Source organism: Callorhinchus milii, unplaced genomic scaffold, assembly GCF_018977255.1.
Source record: "Callorhinchus milii isolate IMCB2004 unplaced genomic scaffold, IMCB_Cmil_1.0 Scaffold22, whole genome shotgun sequence".
Lineage (NCBI taxonomy): Eukaryota > Metazoa > Chordata > Chondrichthyes > Chimaeriformes > Callorhinchidae > Callorhinchus > Callorhinchus milii.
Window position 1 is genome coordinate 8,419,496 of NW_024704763.1, and position 25,205 is coordinate 8,444,700.

Genomic DNA, 25,205 nt, shown 5'->3' on the forward strand with positions numbered 1-25,205 from the left:
TAATCGGGGTGCAGCGTTTAGTGCGGTTGAGAATGCAGGCGGCGGAGTTTTGAATGAGCTGAATTTTGTGAATAGTAATAATAATCGTTGCATTTGATAAGGAGCTTTCACGTTTTCGAGACGTCTCAAAACGCTTCACAGATTAGACTGTCAAGTGAATTGACTGTATATTTGTGGGCGTAATGGGCAGCCAATTGCGCACAGCAGTGTCGCACAAACAGTTGTGGTTTGAAGTGACCAATTTATTATTGTTTTATTTTCTTGAGGGATTATTATCAGGCGTGTGGAGTAAGGAAACTTGCTCAAGGTTTCACCCTGACGGGAATTGAACCCAGGTCTGTCGCTTGCAAAGCGAATGCTCTAACCACTTAGCTACAGGCCTCCATGGAGAGGGGAGACAGGTGAGGAGGGAGTTAGAGTAGTCCAGCCGAGAGGTGACAAAGGCATGACAAGAGTTTCAGCAGCTTTTGGGGTGAGGTATTGTCGGAGATGGGCAATGAATGTGGCAGAAGGTTGAAGAATGCGGTGTTTTTTTTCACCTCCGCCACATAAATGCAGGTTATTGTTCTTGTTGTTGATCTAATAGAATGGTGGAACAGGCTTAAAGGGACTGAATGGCCACTCCTATTCATATATTCCCAAGGGCCATGGGTTGGCCACCAGTGACTTAGACTGTGAGTCCCTAAGGTGGGGCTTGAATCAGCAATCTACTGAGCTGGAGATGAAACGGTTCCAAACTGAGCCACGCTCTCGACTTATATAACTGCTAAATACCTGTGAGATGAGATTGTAAACCAGCTAACACTTGAGCCTCTTTGGATTCAATGCAGAAAAAAACACATACTGTTGACTTTAAATATGGTATTTTAATGCTCTGTAATATTAGCCAAAAATATTTGAATCAATGACACATCCATTCAATCGAAGTTCATGAGACTGATGGGGACAACAGTTTTGAGCTTATTAGGAACTCGATGGATAACATAACAATAAGAACTTGCATTTTTATAGCATCTTTCACACAGTAGTAGCTACCATTTATATTATATATAGCATTTATATTATATATAACGCCCATCATGTAGGGTAGTGCCTCGGAGTGCTGTTCAGCAACATTCACACAAAGTAAAACACCGAGTAAATACAGCAAAGGTTTCTTTGTACAAATGTACAATGGACGGTCAGATCAAATGCGCCTCTTATCATTGGCACAATCACTCTTGCAGATACAAACTGTCTTGCCTGCCACCGTCACAATCATTGTTTGAGGCTGCTTATCTTTGACCTGTGCACTTTGTAGTGCCTTTCAAGTGACGGTCTCAGAGAGCAAGAGAAGAGAAATTAAAAATAAAAATGCACCTTTTATTATAATAATAATGATGATAAACATATAATAATAATCTTTATTTTAATATAGCACTTCTTGTCAGCAGGCTGACAGAGGATTTACGGTAAAATATATAAAACTTTGTAGGCGAAGGCAGCAATCAGTTTTTCACCAGAAACATTTTCACATAGAAATGGAAGCAGACAGTTATCTGATTCTGTTTTTGGGGGGAGGGGGAAAGGGCTGATTTAGCAAGGAAACCTCCCCTCCACCTCACCTCACTTTAAATGCTGGCAAGCAGGGTCCCTTAATTTCCAACTGAATCACAAAGCAGATGGGACCTAACTTAATCACTAGTGGTGGATAGAGAGCTATTTGGAATAAAATAAATAATGTATTAATGACAATAATCCTTGCATTTGATATAGAGCCTTATCCTGTCTTCTAGATGTCTCAAAGCGCTTCACAGGAAATACTGCAAAGTGAATTGACTGTATATTTTGTGGGCGAAACCCGGCAGCCAATTGCGCACAGCAGCGTCCCACAAACAGTCATTGATTGAGTGCCCAAATTATTATTTTTTTCTTGAGGGATTATTATTATCTGACGGGTGGAGTAAGGAAACTTGCCCAAGGTTTCACCCTGCCGGGAATCGAACCCGGGTCTCTTGCTTGCGAGGCGAGTGCTCTAACCACTGAGCTACAGGACTCCACATTAAATAACGTTGCTTTCTGGCACTGACTGACTCGATTTTTCCATTGATTAAACATACGTTGGTTCAAATTACCCTGGCTCAAGCGAATGCGGGAATAAATCAATTGTCAGGCTTAACTTGTAAGGTGTTCCCTCTGGTCCTTCAGTTGTCTGTTTGTTGTGAGTGTTTGCTCACTTCTCCCCACAGTGATTCTGTCACCAGTGGTGAGCAGCTCAGACAGCTCTGCCTTCCATTCAAACCCTAGAGTTTGCTACCAATTTATGTACAGATTAGAAATTGCCCTTTTTTTAATACACAAAGGGGCACATTGAGCTATAAATATGAGAGTTAAGGGAATTCAAGTTTTCAGAGCAAATCATTAAGACACAAATAGTTGCTGGTTTTCCTTTGCCAATGTATGTTCTTCCATTAGTAAGCCAGAGGGTGTGCAGTGGTTACTTAACATGGCACCAGAATAAGATGACAATTGATCTTAATGTGGAATTCGCAGCAACTTTGACGACCCATTTTGCATGAGTTCAAGTTTAAACGCGCAAAAGCAGGCCTGTTCAGTACATGTCCTCTTAATGTGTTTCTTCATAAATCCATACACAGTACGTGTGTTACGTGTCGACCATAAGGCTTCTTGTCGTCCTGGGCTTTTTCCTCAGTAGAGGTTGTATGAGCGCTGTAATGATAAAGAGAGAACTGTTACACCCTGCACTTTATTATGATAATAATAATAATCCTGGCATTTGATACAGTGCCTTATCACACCTTCGAGACACTCGAAAACACTTCACAGAATATACTGTAAAGTGAATTGACTGCATATTTTGTGGGCGAAACACAGCAGCCAATTGTACACAGCAACGTCCCACAAACAGTCGTGGATTGAGTGACCAAATTATTATTATTTAAAAACTTTTTTAAAGGGATTATTAATCCTGGAAAAGCGATCCACCAATCTATTAACAACCGGGTTCCTAGTTACTGCTAGCTAAACAGAGGCGTGTGGAGTAAGGAAACTTGCAGCGTGTTTCGCCCTGCCGGGAATCAAACCCAGGTCTTCTCACTTGCGAGGCAAGTGCTCTAAACACTGAGCTACAGGACTCAAGTTAAACCCCATTAAACTGTGAAAGGCAATAGGGGCTCTCACATGTGGATGTGTTTTGGATAGGGTGTGAGTTTTAGAAGCTGGATGTAGAGTGTTATGGAGTGATTCGTCACAGAAACACGGTACCCTCCGTTCCTCCGGCTCCGGTCTGCTCCACGTCCCCCGCCCCAACCGCCCTACCATCGGTGGCCGGGCCTTAAGCCTCTCAGCCCCTAAGCTCTGGAACTTCATCCCCCAGTGCCTTTGCCGCCTCCTTCCTTTCCTCCTTCAAGGTCGGTCTCAAGACCTTTCTCTTTGACCGTACCTTCAGCTCCCCTCTCGACTCTCTACCCCCTCCTCGCCCCCTCGCTTCCCTCCCCTCACCCTTACCATTCCCCCCTGCTTGGATCCTGACCCAACTGTCCAGCGCCTTGGGACGTCCTCCCGACATGAAAGGCTCTCCATAAATGAAATCTTGTTGTTTTATCTTGTCCATGACGGACTCCACTCAGGCCTCCACCCTTCGCATTCCCCTGTCCCATTACACCTCAAGTCCCTTCTCCCTCATCACTTGCATCCCTGTTCCCCTTAAGACGTCTCAGACCCGCACGTATGAATGGCCTGGATTAATGGCACAGTGAAAAATTCTCCGTGGCATGTTCGTTATCACAGGAGAGGGAAAGTGAAAAGATTTCAGGCATTTGCCCTTTCCTTTCCAATCAATATCAATGTATGAGTGTTGACTGGATTCCGAGGTGGGAAATTAGTCAATTTCCCTACACTCACTCATGTCATAAAGTAACGCATTCCTTAGATGTCTTGTGGTTTAAAAGCACTACTCATTGTCTGCTTTCAACTGTTGCAAAATCTCAGACAAAGAAAGAGAGAGAGAGAGAAATCACACAGCCCAACCCTTGCTGTGGCAATGACCACAGCCAACAAAGCCATTGTGCAAGATTATCAGTGTGGTTCAACACAGGAAGGTATGAATCCTTTTTTTTAGAGTAAAGTGATCCCTCATCGCCACATTTACGGATTTAACGTCGCCAAAAAATAAACCATTTGTTAAATGATCTCCAATTAAGATCTGAGTTGCAAATGTTCTGACATTAAACACGTACGTAGGCCTATTGACACCTGAACTGTGGTCAACACTGTACCAAAGTGTTGAATTTCACCTATTATTCCTGTGACTAAGTGGATGCAACCAGAAATGAAACGTAACTTGCAATGTAATAATAATAATAATCCTTGCATTTGATGTAGGTGTACTGTTAATAAGAATGCTGTGATTGAAGTGACAGATTTTCGAATATGTCTGCGTGTGTTGCTACGTTTAACCATTACAACAACAAAGTTGAGTTACAGAGGGTGGGGTAGAGTGGCGGAAGGCCCACCCACCGATAGTGGGGCGAGCGAGGCGAGTGATGTAAAGCAGGCCGGAGTCCACTGAGCGGAGGAAGTGAACAGGGTGGTAGGGGTTTAGGAAGTCGGAGAGGATGGGGGGAGCACGACCGTGGAGGGCTTTGAAGACCAGGATCTTGAACTGTATCCTCTGTGTGATGGTAAGCCAGTGGAGTTGGGCGAGGATGGTCGTGATAGGGTCATGGAGCCGAGTGTGGGAGAGGACACGGGCTGCAGAGTTCTGGATGATCTGCAGCCTGTGGAGGGAGGAGTTGGGGAGGCCAACAAGCAGTGAGTTTGTATAGTCGAGCCTCGATGTAATGAAGGCGTGTATGAGGGTTTCGGTGGCCTGTGGTGTGAGACAGTGTCGGAGCCGGGCAACGTTGCGGAGGTGGGGGCAGGCAGAGCAGGTCATGGTGCAGATGAGGGATAGAAAGGATAGTCGAGCATAGGAATTAGGAGCAGGAGTAGGCCATTTGGCCCCTCGAGCCTGCCCCGCCATTCAATAAGATCATGGCTGATCTTCTAACTTAACTCCATCTGCCTGCTTTATTCCCAAATCCCTTAATCCCCTTATCCTTTAGAAACCTATCAATCTCAGTCTTGAATATGTTCAAGGACTGAGCATCTACAGCCTTCTGGGGTAGAGAATTCCATAAAATTCACTACCCTCTGAGTGAAAAAATGTTTCCTCAACTCTGTTCGAAAGGGCTACCCTTAATCTTAAGGCTGTAAGCCCTAGTTATAGATTCTCTTACCAGGGGAAATAGCTTGCACTGTCTACCCTGTCAAGCCCCATAAGAATCTTATATGTTTCTATAAGATCACCACTAATTCTTCTATATTCTGGAGAATACAGCCCTAGTTTATTCAGCCTATCCTCATAGGTCAAACCCCTCATCCTAGGAACCAACCGAGTGAATCTACGCTGCACCCCCTCTAAGGCGCGTATGTTCTTTCTCAAATAAGAAGACCAAAACTGCACACAATACTCTAGGTCTCACAAAGGCCCTATACAGTTGCAGCAAAACTTCCCTCCTCTTGTATTCTAACCTTTTTGCAATAAACCCCAACATGTCATTAGCCTTCTTAGTTGCTGCTGTACCTGCATAGTAACTTTTTGTGACTGGTGTACAAGGACACCCAAATCCCTCTGAACACTAACACCATCTAATCTCTCCCCCTCTAGAAAATAATCTGCTTTTCTGTTTTTACTACCGAGGTGAATAACCTCACACTTCCCCACATTATATTCCATCTGCCACCTTCTTGCTCACTCACCTAGCTTTTCTATATCGCTTTGCAATCTTTTGTGTCATCCACAGAGCTTACTCTCCCACCGAGCTTAGTATCATCCACGAATTTAGATATTTTAAGTTCTATGTCCTCGTCTAGATCATTGATATGGATTGTAAATAGCTGAGGCCTAAGCACTGATCCTTGTGGCACTCCACTAGTCACATCTTGCCAATCTGAGAAGGTCCGGTTTATCCCTACTCTCTGTTTTCTTACCGTTAGCCATTCTTTGATCCATGCTAATATATTGTCTTTAATTCCATGTGCCAAGGTGCCACATCTTGTATAATCTTGTATAGCAGCCTTTTATGTGGCACCTTGTCGAATGCCTTCTGAAAATCTAGATATACTACATCTACTGGTTCCCCCGTATCTAATCTGCTAGTTACTTCCTCAAAAAACCCTAAAAGATTTGTTAAGCATGACTTCCATTTGTAAAGCCATGTTCTGGAACGGTTCCCATTGATTGAAAGATCGCAAAAGTAACACCACTATTTAAGAAGGGTGGGAGAGAGAAGATGGGGAAGTATGGACCAGTTAATCTGACATCAGTGGTAGGGAAAATTGTAGAATCTTTAATTAGGGGTGTCGTAGTGGGGTACTTAGAAGACCATAACATGATAGGCGGAGTCAACATGGTTTTACCAAAGCTGTTTACAATCTTGCTCTTTGTGTATTTGTAAAAACGCTTGCAGTCTGTCTTTATGTTCCTAGCTAGTTTGCCCTCATAATCTATTTTCACCCTCCTAATCAGTTTCTTAGTCTTTCTTTGTTGGTCTCTGAACTCCTCTCAATCCACGGGCTTACTGCTCTTTTTGGCAGTATTATAGGTCTCTTCTTTTAATTTTATACTGTCCCTAACTGCTCTAGTTAATCATGGTTGAACCCCTTTTCCCGAGGTATTTTTATTCCGCAAGGGAATATGTGATCGCTGGGAATTATGTATTACATCTTTAAAGGTTTGCCATTGCTGGTCTACTGTTATATCCTTTAATCTAATTCCCCAGTCTATTTTAGCTAAATCCTCTCTCATACCTGCAAAGTTGTCTCTATTTAAATTTAAGACCCTTGTTTCGGACTTAACTACATCACTCTATAACTTAATGCTAAATCCATCATGTTATGGTCACTCTGCCCAAGAGGAGCCTTAACTTCCAGGTTGCTGATTACATAAAACAAGATCTAGGATAGCCTGTTCCTTGGTTGGTTCCTTAGCAAACTGATCTAGGAAACTATCTCTAATGCATTTTATAAACTCCTCCTCTAACTTATTTTTGTTTTTCCCAATCTATATGACGATTAAAATCACCCGCCCACTGTTGGTGTATTTCCACTGCTACATGCTTCTCTAATTTCTTGGTTAATATTCTGCACAATACTGTAACTGCTGTTGGGTGCTAATCTTCAGCTACTGAACCCCCAAACTCTGGAGCACCCTTCCTGTATCCCTCTACCTTTCCCCTTTCTTCCTAATCTTCAGCTCGCGCCTGACGATGTTCCTGTTCGATTGTCACCTCTCCCTTCCCCCGGCTTGGCTTTGTGCTCCACCACTGCACTTTGAGACGCTACCCTGTGTGAGGGGCGCTATATAAATGCAAGTTTTTGTTGTTGATGTTGAAATTAGCTACAAGGGGATTTTGTTTTCTGATAGGACATGCATAAAATGGCCTTAGTGATGTATTCTGGTCTGGCAGAACTGAACAAGGCATTTGTACTTACCCCAAATATTGGGAGTTTCATATCAACATCATCAGGGGCTTCTAGCCTGCAGGCATTGGCCACTTTAGCACAATAACCTGTCTTAAATGCCTAGAGAATAACAGACAAGCATTAGTTTTTTCTCTTCACTTTTACACTGTTTTCATTCACATACTGTGGTGTTTCCCAATTAACTAAACTTTTTTGTTAATTTCATCCATGGTTGAATGTACTTGTAACCTAGTACAATTATCCTCCTTATTTGGGAGAGGATGATTGGGGGAAGGGACGGGACTTGGTTGACTCCAAGGCGATGTGCTTGGCAATGGAGGATTGCAATCAAGTTCAATCTCTGTAGTGGTCTCAATGGTCTGGTTCTGTTCCTAACTCACATAGTTCCAAGGTACAAGTATGACAAACTAGCCAGCCTGAATTGTTAGCAGAACCTGGTGGAGCCAGGCCAGTCACTGGGGCAAGCGATTCTTCCCACTCTGCTTTTATTAACTCTGCAAGCTATTGTCCTAACAGATAGGAACATCGTAGCTGGATAAGCAATGAGAAGCTTGCCAGTGTTTGCAATGGCAAAATGTGTCAATTTAGCTGGTGAAACTATTCTTGCCTCTTGCCAACCAACCTATGCCTGGTGCTCACCAAGATTAGGCAAACAGAGTGCGTCCCTCTGGGGAGAGCGCGTGCATTCCATTCCAGACAAACAGAAATTATATATGGAAAGCTTGCCAGACAGCGATATCAATGGCAAGCTATGAAGGTTTAGCTGATTAGACTCCAGCAGTTACCCCTAAGCACACTCTGGGGTCCTCAAGTCTTGGCTCTTGCCAACCTGTGCTTAAAACCTTCCAGAATTAGGTAAGCAGGATGTGTCCCTCCAGGAGAGAGTGCGCATTTCATTCCAACAATCTATCTCTGGGATCTCTATGTGCAGGTGGGATGAATGGAAATCTCAGTTGGGTTTGGATATTCTTAAGGTAATGGATTTTTGGATGTGTCAGACACACTGCTGGCCCCCAAAAATGCAGGCATGCCATTCTGACTTGTTACTGATGAATGTTAAGCTAAGCACACGTTTTACTAAGATTTTATTAGTCAGAACTGCCCTTGGACTCACCAGAACAATGAGAACAATGATTGCAATTATAGCCAATATGCCCATGACTATGATTGCGATGGCATAGCTTGGGAAGTTATTGTCTGGTGGTGCTGGTCTGGTGGTAGTTAAGGTAGTAGTCGGAGGTGCAACTATTATGAATAAAAAAAACAATATGGTTAATATACCTCATTGACTGCCTTGCTTTCGTTGATTCAGTTTGCTCAGCACGTCACAGTAGACTGTAGACTAACCGTTCATTATAATAATATATTACATTTGATAAACAACAACTTGCATTTATATAGCACCTTTCACATGTGATAGCATCCCAGCGCGCTTGAAATATAACGTCTTATCATAAGATTAATTTGCCTTTAAGCGCTTCACAGGATTTTACAGAGACTTTGTAAGCGAACGCAGCAGCAATGGAAACGCGCTATACCAAACAAGCATTATGATTATTATTGTTATTAGAAATACCTACAAAACACATGTGCAAGTCTCTGTACCAAATACAAGGATTATTAAAAAATTGTCACTTCTGTCCTCTCTCCTACCTGTAGTCAGAATGAAGTGAGTGTCCAAAGTTAAATTTTCGCTCCTGAATTCTTGTTCATTATTAACCAGAGACCTCCGGACACTATTATCGTCTGTGGAATTGACTGCAAATCGCATGACTGTATTCGCTATAACAGAGCCAGACCTGGACAGATAAGAGACAGAAGCAAATCTGTTAGTTACAAAGCTCATTTACATATAGAGTAAGATAGAGTCTTGTAGCATATCGGTTAGAGCCCTCGCCTCACAAGCGAGAGGACCCGGTTTGATTCCCAAGTGGAGCAAAACCTTAGGCAAGTTTCCTTACTCCACATGCCTCTGTATACCTAGCAGTAAATAGGAACCTGGTTGTTTGTCGATCGTGTTCTGGGGCTAATAATCCATTCAAAAAAAATAACAATAATAATTTGGTCACTCAATCTAAGACTGTTTGTGGGACAATGCTGTGCTCAATTGGCTGACGTGTTTCGCCCACAAAATATTCAGTTAATCCACTTTACAGTATTATCTGTGAAGCGCTTTGAGAAGAAATGATGAGGTGCTATATGAAATACAAGGATTATTATTGTTATTAGAGTGAAATAGACCATTTGGCTCAACTGGTCCATGAAGGTGTTGATATTCCATATAACCCTTCTGGTGCCCTTTCTTATACCTTGCTATTCCCTTCTCCCACATATATGCATCAAGCTTCCTCTTGCATACGATTATGATATTTGCTTCAACCACAGCTTCCAGGAATGAGTTCCTCATTTCAATGATAAGACTGAATTCAGCAATTTGTTAAATCTCTGAGGTGATGCTCTGAAATGCCACATAAGCGGAGTAAATCCAGACCAGGGTGAATTCTTTCCCCAGGTGTCTATACAATCAGTCGGCTGGAGCTCAATGATAAAACCACTCACCTAAAGCTCTCGATGGTGATTTCAACGTAGGAACTGTTCCGCTGAAATATCTTATTCACCTGGAATACAAAAAGGGGCAGAAGAGATCAGAAGTGTGTATTGCTATGTGGTAGACCTGACATAGCCTGACTTGACATTCACAATGCCACCGAAAATCAAATGATCAATGTCATTTTCTTTTCTTTTAAATAATGGTTTAACAGAATTCTGACCTGTTCCTTAATCATCTCTTTCTGCCTTTCTTATTCATTGCCGCCTCACACTGCTTTGACATTGGGAGCCTTGAGGAAACTAACCCCCAAGGTCTCTTTCAGCTTCCCCCTTTGGCAGGTTCTGTCCAATCCATGGAGTACACGTGATTCCTATTCTTACTTCCTATATATAGTATCTTCCATGTATCAGTGTTAAACTTCATTTGGCATTTATCAGCCCATGTGCACACCCGGTCAAGCTCTCTTTGTAAGGCCTTTGCTGTCTTCTCTGATTCAATAGTTCCCGCCAACTTGGTGTCATCGGCAGTTGCAACTATCTTACAATACGATCTGTGAATCCAGGCCGTTAATAGAATATATACAAGGAATAGGAGAGGTCCCAGTACAGACCTCTGAGGCACCCCGCTTAATACTACCCCTATTTTCACAAGAGAATTGCTTTCAAGTGTAGTGACTGTGTATTTAGTAATAATCCTTGCATGTAAGGTCCTCACTTTGACTATAACCCCAAATCAACTTTTCTAGCAATGATAATAAAATATTCCTGGTACAGTGGCAGCTTTGCTTCCTCTGAATGAAGATTAAAGTCTGGGCTAGTACTTACCGCTCGTGTTATTCTTCCGCTGAGATCTTTGAACTTTCCAGTTGCTCGGTCATTCAGCGCTGGTTCAAAGTTTTGGTTGGTGAATCTAATTGGTATGTCAAATTGCTGAAATGTGACGGAGTTTCCTGTAGACAGAGGATGTAAGCACATGGTCAGGATAAAAACTCACCACAAATTCCCACGCCTCAGTGCTCCTCATGTGGCTCACAGCACAATACATCTTTACGTAACACCTTTCTCGTTAGGAGGACATCTCACTGATCAACAGTGAATGCTAGACATCTTTTTCTGAGTAAACTTACAATGAAATCGCACCCTTCTCAGTAATCAGTCATTTGGTAACTGATCCAAGACTATTTGTGGGACATTGCTGTACGCAATTGGCTGCTGAATTTCCCCCACGAAATATACGGTCAATTTATTTTACACTATATTCTGCGAAGCGCTTTGAGACATCTCGAAGACCTGATAAGGTAAGGATTATATTATATATTATACTGAAAGGGAGAACTGAGACGTCTCACTCTGCTTGATGAAGCTCTGAGGAACGCTCGGTGGAAAAAAGGTAAGATGATTCTGAGGGCAAATAGCAAATCAATAATACTGCTATTACGACTACTCTAATAATAACGTTGTTCAAGCGTCTCAAAGCGCTTCACTGTAAAGTGTAGTGACTGTGTACATTTTGTGGGCAAAATGCGGTAGCCAATTGCATACCCAAGTATCTCACAAACAGTCATGGATAGAGAGACCCTTTTTTATTGGATTGATTATTACCCCGGAAAGCTATCCGCCAATTAACTAACAACCAGGTTCCTACTTTCTGCTTGGTAAACAGGAGGTGCATATGTGCAGTAAGGAAACTTGCCCAATGTTTCGCCCTGTCAGGGAATTAAACCTGGACCCTCTTGCTTGCATAAGGGCATCAGTACAGTTATTACAGAGGGGCTTTGACTCGTGTGGCTTTGAATGCATTTCGCGCTGGTGACGTGAACAAAGTGTAGGTTCAGGTGTGTCGGCAGCAAAGACCTACCGTTTATGATAATGGTGGACTTGATGATGTCGAAGCCTGAACCATCGACACCCTCTGTGATGAGACTAATCAACCGGTTGCGATTTTCGGGCTTGGTACTGTTGATCTGGAAGTGAGCGTTGACGAACACCCTTACACTAGAGTTGCTGGAAATAAAGAACCGAACAAGTCAACCAGTTGTAGTAGCCTTGCTTACGTGGTTAAGATGGAATAGAATTGATATAGTTTACCCTCTAAGTAGTCACCACAGCTTAGAACCGAGGGCTGAAGGTGGCATGGTGTGTGATTCTTTGCTATTATTTCTCTCCTTCTCTTGTAGATGCTGTGGCTATTATACCCCTCAATGACGTCATGCCTGAGGTTGGATAACTCAATACAAAGGCTCAAACAGTTGACCAATTCAGATAAAGATGTTTACCAATTAGGATCTAACTTGTGCCATATCTGTGTTATACGTGTGTATTGTGGGCAAGAAGCGGCAGCCAATTGCACACAGCAGTGCACACAAACAGTCATGGATTGAGTGACTAAGTTATTATTTAAAACANTTTTTTTGAAGAAATTGTTACCCCCGGAAAAGCGATCTGCCAATCGACTAACAACCAGGTTCCTATTTACTGCCAGGTAAACAGAGGGATGTGGAGTACGGAAACTTGCCTAACGTTTTGCCCTGTCCGGGAATCAAACCTGGGTCCTCTCACTTGCGAGGCAAGTGCTCTAATCAACACACTACAGGACTCATTCATGGTCAAAATCCCCACTATTAATGAATCATGAATTCCTGGATAATGTCCTGAAGGATGCTCACTGCCCTGAAAACCTAATCATCAAGAGAGAAAGAATTATAAAGAGCTTCCTCCTCTACTGTACGCTGGATGTAGTTAAGATAAAGAAAGCTCTTTGGCCCATTTGATATCATTCTTTCATAACAGCCATTTTCCAACACCTCCATCTCAATAGGGGAGGAAATTAGAGAAGAAACATAAAATAGAGGGTAAAAGAACATACAAGAGGTGGTTTAGATGTACCTGAAATCAATGGTGGAATTATTTAGCACAGTTTGGCTTCCAAACTCGTTCTCAAGGATAGGTTTAAGCTGTTGAATAAAAAAAGGAAGTCAGGGAAACAAACTTGATAAAGACAGTTCAGGATTTGCATCTTTGACTTTAACATTGCTAATATCCGTCACCTCGATAATACATACCCAGGAAAGAATTCTTTGCTTAAGATCAGTAAATGTAGTGGAGGACTTGTTGCTTAGACTCTCTGTGAAGGTTTCATTTTCAATCACAAAGGAAATTTGCAAAGGTGATGGTTCCAGGGTGCTTAAGCGAATGCCTAATGCAGAGAACACAGAGGAACTTTAGATACAAAAGGGATGTAAATCTGTAACAGTACGATTGCATTGACTGGGCTGGTTAAGGGAATGACTTTCCAAATGCAATAATTATCTCTACAACAAACAATTTCAAAGCCACTTTTCAACTTACCGTTTGAGTCGATTGTTGACCGGATAATGGACAGGTTTCCGAGCTGTGTGTTGTTCTCCAATTGATCTGCCATTGTCTTCACCACTTCCGAATTGGATGGTATAACGGAGTTATTATTGAAGAATATGTCAGTGTCGACGACAGTAGATCCTGACCTAGGAAGAGTTAAATGCAACAAATCCTGTTAATGTTGGGAGTCCTAAAGAAATGCTCTCATGTGACACCTTTTCAAGGTGGCGATGAAGTTGATTTGGTCCAAAGTTAAGATCCATTTTGTGTCAGCAGGGTACTCGGAGGTGAGCCACAGCTGACACTGAGTTTGCCTGTTGTGTGGCACTGGTGCCATCCACAGTTGCTTCTGAACTTAACTGAATGAGAGGTATTTGCTTTCAGGTAAGAATCAGCAAGAACATTCAACCACTATTAGCTCCCTCCCCACTCCAGCCCCACTCCACCCGTAAATTGGTGAGAAATTGCTTACCTGAATTTCTTTACACTTAAGCTTCTGAAATTCGGATAGTTTTTTCTGTAGCCTGGTGTTAGCTTTGTTATAAAAAGAAAAGTACTTTAGCATTGAACTATGTTCATAACTAATGGTGTCAGCCTGGCTCAGTTGGAAGCATTCTCGTCTCAAGGTCAAACAATATAGATTCAGACCTCATGGATTTGTTAACAGCTTTGAAAGATTTGCTAACAAGTTTTAAAAGGGTAGTAGATAATTATTTGGGGAGGACATGTTTGCAGGGCTCTGGGGAGAGCACGGGGGAATGGGATTGATTTGGATAGCTCTTTTCGAAGAGCCGGCACAGACACCATGGGCCGAATGGTCTACTTCTGTGCTGTAAATTCTACGTATTGAGACTTTCAGCTCACAGTCTAGGCTGACACCCAAGTGCAAGGCTGGAGGGAGCACTGCATTGTCAGAGGTGCCATCCTTTGGGGGAGACATTAAACCGAGGTCCCATTTGCCTGCTCAGGTGTGCGTTAAAGATCCCATGGCACAACTCAAAAAGAGAAGCGAGATTCTCTCTCACGGTGTCCTGGCCAATAATCCCCCAAGTGAAATTGGTCACTCACTCTATGGCTGTTTGTGGTACATTGCAGTGAGCAAATTGGCTGTCAAGTTCGGCAGTATACTTATATATTCCATAAGGGAATTTTGGGACGTACTCCTAACGTGAACGGTGCTATACAAATGTAAGGATTATTGTTACTGTTGTTATTATCGTAACCACATTCTCATGAGATGTTTATATTTCCAGTGAGTGGAAGCACATGACCAAGGTTTGATCTAGAAAATAACAATAGCATTCCTGTAATCTTAGTAATCTTTGAAACAGTGAGAACAAGAACTTACCTCTTTTACTATCTGGGCTTTAAGTTCTATGGATTCTTTTGAGGATAAATTCAATAGCTCTGGTCGGAACGTGCGATTTATGCTGAAAGACAATGGTACCCGTTCAACATTCGCAGGCAACGGGGCAATGGTGGTGGGACTGAAGGTGGGCGTTGTCTGTGGGGCTGTTGTTACACTTGACGATGAGCTTGCCTGTTGTCTGGTGCTGGTGCCAGCCTTAGTTGATGCTGAGCTTGCCTGTTGTCTGGTGCTGGTGCCAGCCTCAGTTGATGCTGAGCTTGCCTGTTGTCTGGTGCTGGTGCCAGCCACAGTTGATGCTGAGCTTGCCTGTTGTGTGGTACTGGTGCCAGCCACAGTTGATGCTGAGCTTGCCTGTTGTGTGGTACTGGTGCCAGCCTTAGTTGATGCTGAGCTTGCCTGTTGTGTGGTACTGGTGCCAGCTACTGTTGATGCTGAGCTTGCCGGTTCTGTGGTGCCAGCCACAGTTGATGATGCTGAGCTTGCCTGTTGTGTGGTACTGGTGCCAGCCTCAGTTAATGCTGAGCTTGTCTGTTGTGTGGTGCTGGTGCCAGCCTCAGTTGACGCTGAGCTTGCCTGTTCTGCAGTAGTAATGGCACCCACAGTTGATGCTGAGCTTGCCTGTTGTGTGGTACTGGTGCCAGCCTCAGTTGATTCTGAGTTTGCCTGTTGTGTGGTACTGGTGCCAGCCTCAGTTGATGCTGAGCTTGCCTGTTGTGTGGTGCTGGTGCCAGCCTCGGTTGATGCTAAGATTGCCTGTCCTGTGGTGCTGCTGCCAGCCTCAGTTGACGCTGAGCTTGCCTGTTGTGTGGTACTGGTGCCAGCCTCAGTTGATGCTGAGCTTGCCTGTTGTGTGGCACTGGTGCCAGCCTCAGTTGATGCTGAGCTTGTCTGTTGTGTGGTGCTGGTGCCAGCCTCAGTTGACGCTGAGCTTGCCTGTTCTGCAGTAGTAATGGCACCCACAGTTGATGCTGAGCTTGCCTGTTGTGTGGTACTGGTGCCAGCCTCAGTTGATTCTGAGTTTGCCTGTTGTGTGGTACTGGTGCCAGCCTCAGTTGATGCTGAGCTTGCCTGTTGTGTGGTACTGGTGCCAGCCACAGTTGACGCTGAGCTTGCCTGTTGTGTGGTACTGGTGCCAGCCACAGTTGACGCTGAGCTTGCCTGTTGGTACTGGTGCCAGCCTGTTGATGCTGAGCTTGCCGGTTCTGTGGTGCCAGCCACAGTTGATGATGCTGAGCTTGCCTGTTGTGTGGTACTGGTGCCAGCCTCAGTTAATGCTGAGCTTGTCTGTTGTGTGGTGCTGGTGCCAGCCTCAGTTGACGCTGAGCTTGCCTGTTCTGCAGTAGTAATGGCACCCACAGTTGATGCTGAGCTTGCCTGTTGTGTGGTACTGGTGCCAGCCTCAGTTGATGCTGAGCTTGCCTGTTGTGTGGCACTGGTGCCAGCCTCAGTTGATGCTGAGCTTGCCTGTTCTGTGGTACTGGTGCCAGCCTCAGTTGATGCTGAGCTTGCCTGTCCTGTGGTACTGGTGCCAGCCTCAGTTGATGCTGAGTTTGCCTGTTCTGTGGTACTGGTGCCAGCCTCAGTTGTTGCTGAGCTTGCCTGTTGTGTGGTGCTGTGCCAGCCTCAGTTGATGCTGAGCTTGCCTGTTCTGTGTATGGCACCCCAGTTGATGCTGAGCTTGCCTGTTGTGTGGTACTGGTGCCAGCCTCAGTTGATTCTGAGTTTGCCTGTTGTGTGGTACTGGTGCCAGCCTCAGTTGATGCTGAGCTTGCCTGTTGTGTGGTGCTGGTGCCAGCCTCGGTTGATGCTAGTTGCCTGTCTGTGGTGCTGCTGCCAGCCTCAGTTGACGCTGAGCTTGCCTGTTGTGTGGTGCTGGTGCCAGCCTCAGTTGATGCTGAGCTTGCCTGTTGTGTGGCACTGGTGCCAGCCTCAGTTGATGCTGAGCTTGCCTGTTCTGTGGTACTGGTGCCAGCCTCAGTTGATGCTGAGCTTGCCTGTCCTGTGGTACTGGTGCCAGCCTCAGTTGATGCTGAGTTTGCCTGTTCTGTGGTACTGGTGCCAGCCACAGTTGTTGCTGAGCTTGCCTGTTGTGTGGTGCTGGTGCCAGCCTCAGTTGACGCTGAGCTTGCCTGTTCTGTGGTACTGGTGCCAGCCTCAGTTGACGCTGAGCTTGCCTGTTCTGTGGTACTGGTGCCAGCCTCAGTTGATGCTGAGCTTGCCTGTTGTTTGGTGCTGGTGCCAGCCTCAGTTGATGCTGAGCTTGCCTGTTGTTTGGTGCTGGTGCCAGCCTCAGTTGATGCTGAGCTTGCCTGTTCTGTGGTACTGGTGCCAGCCTCAGTTGATGCTGAGCTTGCCTGTTCTGTGGTACTGGTGCCAGCCTCAGGTGATGCTGAGCTTGCCTGTTCTGTGGTACTGGTGCCAGCCTCAGTTGATGTGGAGCTTGCCTGCTGTGTTGTACTGGTGCCAGCCTCAGTTGATGCTGAGCTTGCCTCTCCTGTGGTACTGGTGCCAGCCTCAGTTGATGCTGAGCTTGCCTGTTGTGTGGTGCTGGTGCCAGCCTCAGTTGATGCTGAGCTTGCCTGTTCTGTGGTACTGGTGCCAGCCTCAGTTGATGTGGAGCTTGCCTGTTGTGTGGTACTGGTGCCAACCTCAGTTGATGTGGAGCTTGCCTGTCCTGTGGTACTGGAGCTTGCCTGTCCTGTGGTACTGGTGCCAGCCTCAGTTTTTGCTGAGCTTGCCTGCTGTGTTGTACTGGTGCCAGCCACAGTTGATGCTGAGCTTGCCTGTTCTGTGGTACTGGTGCCAGCCTCAGTTGATGTGGAGCTTGCCTGTTGTGTGATACTGGTGCCAGCCTCAGTTGATGCTGAGCTTGCCTGTTCTGTGGTACTGGTGCCAGCCTCAGTTGACGCTGAGCTTGCCTGTTCTGTGGTACTGGTGCCAGCCTCAGTTGATGTGGAGCTTGCCTGTTCTGTGGTACTGGTGCCAGCCTCAGTTGATGTGGAGCTTGCCTGTTCTGTGGTACTGGTGCCAGCCTCAGTTGATGTGGAGCTTGCCTGCTGTGTTGTACTGGTGCCAGCCTCAGTTGATGCTGAGCTTGCCTGTTGTTTGGTGCTGGTGCCAGCCTCAGTTGTTGCTGAGCTTGCCTCTCCTGTGGTACTGGTGCCAGCCTCAGTTGATGCTGAGCTTGCCTGTTCTGTGGTACTGGTGCCAGCCTCATTTGATGCTGAGCTTGCCTGTTCTGTGGTACTGGTGCCAGCCTCATTTGATGCTGAGCTTGCCTGTTCTGTGGTACTGGTGCCAGCCTCAGTTGATGCTGAGCTTGCCTGTTCTGTGGTACTGGTGCCAGCCTCAGTTGATGCTGAGCTTGCCTGTTCTGTGGTACTGGTGCCAGCCTCAGTTGATGCTGAGCTTGCCTGCTGTGTTGTACTGGTGCCAGCCTCAGTTGATGCTGAGCTTGCCTCTCCTGTGGTACTGGTGCCAGCCTCAGTTGATGCTAAGCTTGCCTGTTGTGTGGTGCTGGTGCCAGCCTCAGTTGATGCTGAGCTTGCCTGTTGTGTGGTACTGGTGCCAACCTCAGTTGATGTGGAGCTTGCCTGTTCTGTGGTACTGGTGCCAGCCTCAGTTGATGCTGAGCTTGCCTGTTCTGTGGTACTGGTGCCAGCCTCAGTTGATGCTGAGCTTGCCTGTTCTGTGGTACTGGTGCCAGCCTCAGTTGATGCTGAGCTTGCCTGTTCTGTGGTACTGGTGCCAGCCTCAGTTGATGCTGAGCTTGCCTGTTGTGTGGTACTGGTGCCAGTCTCAGTTGTTGCTGAGCTTGCCTGTGGTGTGGTGCTGGTGCCAGCCTCAGTTGTTGCTGAGCTTGCCTGTTGTGTGGTGCTGGTGCCAGCCTCAGTTGATGCTGAGCTTGCCTCTCCTGTGGTACTGGTGCCAGCCTCAGTTGATGCTGAGCTTGCCTGTTGTGTGGTGCTGGTGCCAGCCTCAGTTGATGCTGAGCTTGCCTCTCTGTGGTACTGGTGCCAGCCTCAGTTGTGCTGAGCTTGCCTGTTCTGTGGTACTGGTGCCAGCCTCAGTTGATGTGGAGCTTGCCTGTTCTGTGGTACTGGTGCCAGCCTCAGTTGATGCTGAGCTTGCCTGTTGTGTGGTGCTGGTGCCAGCCTCAGTTGATGGGGAGCTTGCCTGCTGTGTTGTACTGGTGCCAGCCTCAGTTGATGCTGAGCTTGCCTGTTGTGTGGTGCTGGTGCCAGCCTCAGTTGTTGCTGAGCTTGCCTCTCCTGTGGTACTGGTGCCAGCCTCAGTTGCTGCTGAGCTTGCCTGTTCTGTGGTACTGGTGCCAGCCTCAGTTGATGTGGAGCTTGCCTGTTCTGTGGTACTGGTGCCAGCCTCAGTTGATGCTGAGCTTGCCTGTTGTGTGGTGCTGGTGCCAGCCTCAGTTGATGCTGAGCTTCCCTCTCCTGTGGTGCTGGTGCCAGCCTCAGTTGATGTGGAGCTTGCCTGTTCTGTGGTACTGGTGCCATCCACAGTTTTTGCTGAGCTTGCCTGTTGTGTGGTGCTGGTGCCAGCCTCAGTTGTTGCTGAGCTTGCCTGTTGTGTGGTACTGGTGCCAGCCTCAGTTGATGCTGAGCTTGCCTGTTCTGTGGTACTGGTGCCAGCCTCAGTTGATGCTAAGCTTGCCTGTTCTGTGGTACTGGTGCCAGCCTCAGTTGATGTGGAGCTTGCCTGTTCTGTGGTACTGGTGCCAGCCTCAGTTGATGCTAAGCTTGCCTGTTCTGTGGTACTGGTGCCAGCCTCAGTTGATGTGGAGCTTGCCTGTTGTGTGGTACTGGTGCCAGCCTCAGTTGATGCTAAGCTTGCCTGTTCTGTGGTACTGGTGCCAGCCTCAGTTGATGTGGAGCTTGCCTGTTCTGTGGTACTGGTGCCAGCCTCAGTTGATGTGGAGCTTGCCTGTTCTGTGGTACTGGTGCCAGCCTCAGTTGATGCTAAGCTTGCCTGTTCTGTGGTACTGGTGCCAGCCTCAGTTGATGTGGAGCTTGCCTGTTCTGTGGTACTGGTGCCAGCCTCAGTTGATGCTAAGCTTGCCTGTTGTGTGGTAGTGGTGCCAGCCTCAGTTGATGCTAAGCTTGCCTGTCCTGTGGTACTGGTGCCAGCCTCAGTTGATGCTAAGCTTGCCTGTTCTGTGGTACTGGTGCCAGCCTGAACCACAATGGTTGACACGATGAAGTACCCTATTGAACATCGACACTGGAGTCAGTATTCCCTTAGCACAGTTTGTACAGTGGTTCTATATTTTTAACATCTTATTTTGAGTCATCGTTTTAAGACTAATTGTTTTCTTTCCTCGCGCTGCACTATCAATTTTCTCTTTAGTCTCTTTGCACATGCTTTTATGTTAAAGATACTCAGGTTTAAAGTCGGGTTACCGACCCACCAGCCAGTTGAAATAGTTTCTATTAAGTCTCCTCTTAACCTTCTCTGCTCCAAGGAGAATAATCAGAGCTTCTCTGCCTCTCCTCATGAAGTCCCTCATTCCTGGTACCATCCTGGTCAATCTCCTCTCCAATGCCTTGACATCCTTCCTAAAGTGTGGGACCCAGAACTGAACACAATCTCCAGCTGAGGCTTAACCAGAGATTTATAAAGGTTCATCATAACAAAGTTTTTGCTCCAAAATATAGTTAGTTCACTTTACAGTGTATTCTGTGAAGCGCTTTGAAATGTCTTAAAGATGTGACAAGTCTCATTTTCTAGCCTTAGTCAGCTCTTTGACTTCTTTTGTCCTGATGACATGAAACTTGTTATGTTATGGGTGGGATAAATTGCTCCCCATTAACTCTATTCAGTAATCCACAGGGCTGATGCTCTTTGCACCTCTCCACTTGAGCAGCTTTTATAATAATAATAATAATCCTTACATTTGATATAGCGCTTTTCACGTCGGGAGGACGTCCCAAAGCGCTTCACAGAACACACTGTAAAGTGAATTGACTGTATATTTATGGGCGAACGCGGCAGCCAATTGCGCACAGCAATGTCCCACAAACAGTCGTAGATTGAAAATGACCAATTTATTATTGTTTTGGTTTTGGAGGGATTATTATTAGGCTCTGTGTGGAGTAAGGAAACTTGCCCAAGGTTTCGCCCTCTGCCTGGAATTGAAATCAGGTCTCTCGCTTGCAAAGCGAGTGCTCTAACCACTGAGCTACTTCCCAACAAAATGCACAGTCACTACACTTCACAGTAAATCCGATGAAGCACATTGAGACATCCTCCTGACATGAAAGACGTTGTACTAAATAGAAGGATTATGTAACACAGGATTTATTTTGTCCAGATAAAGCAAGCACATTGATAACACAATACAATGGACATGTTGGCAGGATATCTTAAATCATTTTACAAACCGATAAAATACTCCTTTGACATTTAAGGGCCACTTCAGGGGGATTAAAGAATGTTATCTATCATTGAAAAGCAATGCTCAGGGCAACACTTTTCACATGAAATAAATGTCTCAAAGGTACATACATCTGAGTGGAAATGATGATCCTGAATAATTTTCTTACCTGCAAGAATTAGATGAGTTAGCAGTTTAGCTGAAGCCATGTTGCTCTGCCGGGTTTGTCTGCTCGAAATCTAAGAAACAAGAATGATTTTCATCTTAATGTTTGGCAGATGCGTGTCCAAGCCATCGCTAACAGTTAACAGTTTTCTTCCATTTCATTCAGAGCTACTACCAAATGATTTGAATATGAGGAAGCATTATGCATACTTGAGGAAGAAGGGAATAGAAAGGAATAGGAGGGCAGTGTCCAAATTCCGACATGTACCAGTTAGGCTGAATGGTCTATTTCCGTGCTGTAAGGTTCTATCCAAGTCTTTGTAAATTTGTTCTATTTAATTTAGGACAGATTAATGGTCAAACCTAGAAACTCCATTCTATTGTATCTCCATCATCTGTTTACCCAGCAGTTACTTAGGAACCCGATTGTTTTTTGATTGGTAGATCACTTTCCAGGGGGGTAATAATCCCTCCAAAATAATAATAATAATAGTAATAATTTGGTCACTCAATCCACGACTATTTGTTGGACACTACTGAGCTTACAGCATATTTTGTGAAGCGTTTTGTGACGTCTCAACGACGTGATAAGACGCTGTGTCAAATGCAAGGATTATTTATTATTATTATCGAGGCTCTGCTCTGTGCTGTTAGCAAATTTCTTACAATCCGAATCACTGTTCGCTTCTAAAAATAGTTTCCTTGCATTATTTACCACTCCCTATATCGTCGATTTGGAAGACTTTGTACTGGGCTTGTTAGGAACAGATGAGAAGCTAGAGCATAAGAACATAAGAATTTGCTGGCGAGGGAAGACCAAGGTCCATCCAGTTTGCCTTCCACCATCCTGGCAATCACCTGAAATGTCGTGTCCCAAACTATATACTGTATCCCCAGATATTATTTTCTTACAGAGATCTATCTAATTTGTTCCGCTTCCACCATCTCCCTAGGGAGCCTGTTCCATAAGTTTACTACTTGCTCACTGAAGTAGTGTTTCCGCAGATTTGTTCTGAATTTACCCCCTTCAATCGTAGAGTGTCATTAGACCAGGAGCAGAGAACTGAGACATACTTAACAGTACTGGAAGCTGATCAGACAACAGACCAGAGCAAGGAGATAAACTTGGGGTATAAACATCAAACTGAAGTGTCTGCCAATTTTTGTTTTGTGTCATTAATATCAAACACATTGAAAATCCCAGGAATATGTGGGGAAGTCACATTTTCCCTTGAAATCTGCACTCCACAGTCACATGGAGTGAAACGGCACGGAAACAGGCCATTCAGCTCAACTAGTCCATGTGCCAATGCTTATACTCCATATGAGCCCCCACCTCTCTGCTATACCCTCTCTTCCCTTCTCCTCCCATCAAGTTTCCTCTTAAATACATTGATGCTTTTATGCTTTGTCCATAACTTCTGGCAGCGAATTCCACATTCTCAATAGCATGAAGCAAATCATCAGAAGCCCGAATACAGAGTTACAAACTCAACAGCGTTTCGCCCACAAATTCACTTTACAGTGTATCCTGTGAAGCGCTTTGAGATGTCTCGAAGACGTGATAAGGCGCTATATCAAATGCAAGGACTAAAACTCTCAGCCCCATGTGGCTCAGCCCAGTACCCAGCTTGACAAAGCTATACAGCAATAAACAGTCACGTTGATTTAACCAGGCAACAGTCGATCCCTGCTTACCTGACCCTGATTTAACAAGTCACTAATCCTTCAGCCATCACACTGTCAATATCCCGGCCACATTTATTGATGTTCTTATACCTATGCCTAACTCGCCACTCCTGATAACTCATCATTGATCCCTTTGCCCTTGGAGTGACGAGTTATCAGGAATTTACTGTGCTTGGGTCTCATGACGCTCCTTTCTCTCCCTTTCTGTGGGTCATGGCTTTAGGCTCGTATGGCCCCACCTTCCACCTGTTTTAGCTGTGGAAGCATTCTGGTAGGAAATTTAAGAATTATTACAATTTCTAAAATTCCATCTTAATTTGAGGCTGTGTTTTTTGTCCTCCTTGCAGTCTCTTCGAAAGAAAACTGGCTTCGAATCAAGACAGAATTGAAGAATTTTCCATAATTCGGAGCGCAACAATGTACAATTTTAAGATAAAAATTTTATCTTAAATGTTATCACAGTGGGAGGAATTTCAGATTTTTCATGTACTCAGAGTGCAACTTGCTGCCTCGTTTCGCCCACAAAATGTACAGTCAGTTCACCTTACAGTATAGTCTGTGAAGTGTTTTGAGACGTCCGAATGTCGTGCTAAGGCGCCATATAAAATCCAAGGATTATTATTATCACGAGATGTAGAGTGAGCGCTCTGAGATGCTAGCCAGTGTGGAGGGCGCTATAAAAGTGCAAGTTGTTGTTGTTTTTGTTTTAGAGACCACCCAGCAACCTGTTGCTCTTCTGGAGAATTTATTTCCACAAACTGACTCTTGAAGATTTATAATAATATTTTCTACACAACAGAGATATCAGTCATTATGATCAAGGCAGGCTAAACACAAATACCAGGCTAATGTTCTTCACTTTAACAACAAGTTACATGTCCATCGCAACAAGTCTTTCCTTACACAAAGACACAAAGCAAGCCCTGCTCAGAGCCTCATCTCACTTAGACTTGCTGCAGCCTTCCAGCCGGCTGAGCCTCGGCCAACAATTCCCCGGATAAAACTAGTCATTCACTTTGTGCTGTTTGTGGGACATCAATATGTGCAATTGGCTGCCGCGTTCACCTACAAAACGCGCATTCACTACACTTTACGGTAAATCCTGTAAAGAGCTTTGAGACATCCTCCTGACACGATAAGGCGGTATATCAAATGGAAGGATTATTGTTAAGGAATATAAAATAAGGGTGATATTTGGCTAAGCATTTTATTTCGCCCACAAAGTATACAGTCAATTCACTTTACAGTATTTTCTGTGAGGCACTTTGAGACGTCTCAATGACGTGATAAGGCGCTATATCAAATGTAAGGATTATTAGAATAAGTTTAATAATAATAATAATAATCCTGGCATTTGATATAGCACTTTTCATGTCGGGACGATGTCCCAAAGCGCTTCACAGAACACACTGTAAAGTGAATTGATGTATATTTGTGGGCGAACGCGGCAGCCAATTGCGCACAGCAATGTCCCACAAACAGTCGAAGATTGAAAATGACCAATTTTTATTATTGAAATGCACTGCTTTTAAAATTGGTGTTCTAAGAGTGTCAGACTAGAAAAATGTTGTACAGCTGCCAATCCACCTACCCTGACATAATATATGAATCATGTTTAACATGTGTAAATGGTGGCTTGAAACTGATCCAGGTAATTGCTAAATTATACTTTCCAAATGCACTTTACCAGCAACGTACAAAAAATACACGTGTTTCTCAGACTGAGGGGGTGGCAAACCAGTTGCACTTTTCTATATTGTCCAATTTTGCCAAAGGACTAGCTAAAACCATTACCTTTGCTAGAGTTCCATTCTCAACATTTTGATTTAATAATGCACTTCAGCATCTTAAAACATCAAATTCTGACAATCACTCTGTTTTTTACACCCACCCAATAAATGTTGTCCACAGATATTAAACCACTGAACATTCTTTGGTAGATTTTAAGCAGCAGGTGCTGAAGAGATTTTTTTATAAATTATTTGAAAAGGCTCCCAAATATTCACATAATGAGCGAGTTAATAAAAGCAGAACAGACTTACTTTCGTTTTCTTTGCTGCAAGAAAATCCCCTTTAGTATTTTAGTCCGTTCTTCTTATCCTCCTCAAAGTTGAGCAGTGTTCAACACACGGGTGACTCGCCAACGAATGTTTCCTC

General features: G+C 44.7%; 1 protein-coding gene across 1 annotated transcript; it reads right to left on the reverse strand.

The window, feature by feature from the left end:
- Positions 1 to 1,997: 1,997 nt before the first annotated feature.
- Positions 1,998 to 23,231, reverse strand: LOC103189645 (cell wall protein AWA1-like). The gene is made up of 17 exons (XM_042343145.1): positions 23,154 to 23,231; positions 21,364 to 21,433; positions 19,475 to 20,025; positions 17,397 to 17,985; positions 15,872 to 16,042; positions 14,783 to 15,684; positions 13,907 to 13,968; positions 13,426 to 13,580; positions 13,140 to 13,273; positions 12,964 to 13,031; positions 11,936 to 12,081; positions 10,903 to 11,027; positions 10,087 to 10,145; positions 9,181 to 9,326; positions 8,642 to 8,772; positions 7,537 to 7,626; positions 1,998 to 2,709 (listed from the first exon to the last, which is right to left on the reverse strand). Exons 1-17 carry the CDS (start codon positions 23,229 to 23,231, stop codon positions 2,689 to 2,691), a joined length of 3,498 nt encoding a protein of 1,165 aa, XP_042199079.1. The 3' UTR covers positions 1,998 to 2,688.
- Positions 23,232 to 25,205: the final 1,974 nt, after the last annotated feature.